Source organism: Nothoprocta perdicaria, unplaced genomic scaffold, assembly GCF_003342845.1.
Source record: "Nothoprocta perdicaria isolate Ctin4 unplaced genomic scaffold, notPer1 scaffold_89, whole genome shotgun sequence".
In the NCBI taxonomy this organism is placed as follows: Eukaryota; Metazoa; Chordata; class Aves; order Tinamiformes; family Tinamidae; genus Nothoprocta; species Nothoprocta perdicaria.
This window is the reverse complement of record NW_020456187.1, coordinates 1,910,736-1,913,488: the sequence shown is the minus strand read 5'-3', so window position 1 is coordinate 1,913,488 and position 2,753 is coordinate 1,910,736. Positions and strand designations below refer to the sequence as shown.

General features: G+C 43.1%; 1 protein-coding gene across 1 annotated transcript in view; it reads right to left on the bottom strand.

The window, feature by feature from the left end:
- MKLN1 (muskelin 1) overlaps positions 1–2,753 on the bottom strand; it is a 91,495-nt gene that overhangs the window by 12,734 nt on the left and 76,008 nt on the right. Inside the window, exon 13 of the mRNA XM_026052455.1 lies at positions 901–1,048. Coding sequence (XP_025908240.1) covers positions 901–1,048 — 148 coding nt within the window. The remainder of the gene's footprint in view (positions 1–900; positions 1,049–2,753) is intronic.

The window sequence follows — 2,753 nt, the reverse complement described above, 5'->3', positions numbered from 1 at the left end:
CTAACAATCTGATAAAATGCCATCTTGACTGTACAGTCCAGCACAAGCCAACAACAGCTTTGTGTGTCTAGCACACAGATAAACTGGAGGTATCTTTAGGTCCTATATTGATCAGATACAGGGCACTGTCCGTGTGAAGAGTTTTCTTGACACAGAGCAGCATCACTGATGCATTAGTGCTATGGGAACCTTGGGCTGCAATTTTTAGCAAAGCTTTTTCTCCCCTAGTTCAAGACCCATTTTTAAAAGCCACACTCACCCTTCAATGTGATTCATCCCAGTTTAGAACAGAGTTCTAACAGAGAAACACTGCCAGCTCTAGATGGTAGTTGTTTGGCATTGTCCCTAACTACCAAGCAGGCAGATGAAGGGACWTTTTCTCAGGACACTGGATCTGGCAGTTACCTCAAATGCTACTGCAGACAGTCTGGAGAGCTGACAGACCTGGCATGAACTCTTTTCCATCATTCAAACAAACAGCAGAACAGCTTCCTTAATTTCTAAAGACTAGTACCATGTACTGGGGCAAATGACACCTTTGCATTACTCTGCAACTCTCATTTGACTGAATTTGCTGTGTTGATGAACGTTGGACTAGAGCTTTTCCTGTTGGAGAAAGCCTTTATAATGACCTACCTCCTTCGCCCTTGCTCCTCCATCTGACTCTAAAAGGAAGAGCTCGCACAAACTCCATCCTTCCTTTGTTTTATTTCTATAGTCTTTCTCTTCCTATAGAATATAGTAAAAACACATCCCTTGAAGGAATTCAGTAGCCCTCAAGGCTACCATTGCTTGATTATACAAGACTACACAGTTACTTGGGATACATGATCATGTAGGATTGCTTTCCATARGAAGGCAGCGTCAAGGTTAGCAATAATTCACCTCTCATCTACTTACCAGCTGTTCCTCACAATGTCATAAATCCAGAAAGAGTTCCGAACGTTCTCTTCCCGCTTCTCTTTGTCTTTACTGAGCCCTGATAAGACGTGGATTTCATTCAATTCTGGATCAATGGTAGCCCTCTGAGTGAAACCTGTCATTGGAACTGAAAAGAAAAAGATCATTGCACACAGAAAACAAAAGATGTAGGAAAGTATCCAAGAAATTGAACACATATATTTCTATTCCCTTGCAGATTGGCAGGGTTATTAATATCTACTGTACAAAGCATGCAGCTTCGCACAGCTCTTCTCAGTATTCTGGGATAAAACAGCATCTCAAGTCTAACCTTGCTACCTAGTTTCCCTATTTTAGTCTTTGTCAACATTTAATTAGTTTCACCTCTTCACCTTTCACACGAAAGGGAAAGCAATGGGCTGAGAAATCCCAAGCTGATATTCCCAAGCTGGCATTTCCCTGACCTCTCCTCTGCAGTGCCCTTATTATTTACCACAACTTAAATGTGAAACGGCACATCTCAAAATAGGAGCTGGGCAGAAGTCACAGGGCAAACAATTTGCTTCGTCCCCCAACGGAGAGGGACAGAGGGAAGAGGGGAGGACACAGCGCCCAGAGACTGACTCCTTCCCTTCCAGGGAGAAGTTTTCTACAAGACTCAATTATTGCCCTGCAGTCTGTGACTCCCGGGAGCTCTAAATCCATGCTGAGAGCTGCTGCTTCCTACCGAAGTATACGGACAGAGCTATTTTGGAGGGTACTGCCTGAGAAAGGCACAGGGGGAGGATTAAATGGCCTTGAGATGGAGCTTGGGGAACCTTGCAGTTGGCATCATTTTGTTACCATCTCTGCTGAAAGAGGCACCGACTCCTAAAAGCTCCATTGCAAGAGCTGGAAAGCTCCATATAAAAGTGGAAGATTAATCTCAGTTACGCAGCTCACAGCCCCATGTTGCTTCCTTGAAATATTCGTGCTAAAGGAAGTTTTCTGTATCCTCTGCAGAGCTGGGGTGCAATTACTAAGCTATGCTCCGGCTCCACCTTCAGATCTAGAAACATGGCGAAATACTGAGGATTCCAGCAGTTTTCATCATAATTCCCCGAAAAAAAGGTCATCAAATTTGTTTGGCAGGCCTCGTTGTTTGTTGTATAATTCCCATTTCCTGTTTCCCTAGGCAACRGAGCTTCCAAAATGTATTTGTGAAGAGCACATGATCTTTGTTTACAGATCCCGTTTGTCTCATTTCTCTTTCTGGGTCAGTTTACAAAGGCTGGTAGAGGTTGCTGGCTCTCGGTCAAGATTTTTGGCATGAACAATCCTCAGAACTCGCGTATTTTGCAAAGTCTTCCCTGCAATTAACTACAAACTGCACACACGCAGCCTCGAAAACAAGCCCCGTGCTAATAAACCATTTAATATTGACACTCAAGAGCGGACAAAACAGCATTTTGTGAGCCCGTGCTGTAATAGGTTTTGGTCTTATGCTTCGCTGTTTTCAAGCTGGTAGGTCAGGAAGGCAATAAAYGTCAGCTTAAGACTTCTGGGCAGCATCTGCTTTGCTACGGCTGCTATAAGCCCTTAGCAAAATGTTTACAAAAATTGAAAACCAAATTGTTTTCAAGAAAACACTTAATTTGCACATAAATGTAAGCAGAAATTGAAATATATTTAAGCAACGTGTTTTCAGAGCCACGTGGACAAACCCCTTCCTGCTTTTAGAGCGCTCAGCCACGCGCGCTGCCCCTGCTGACCTTTAATTTTGTCATGAAGTTTCCAAGGAAAATTCATCCAGTTTACAAGCAAAAGGGTGGCAGAGGAAAAAGTGGGGGAGAAAAAAAAAAAAAAAAAAAAAA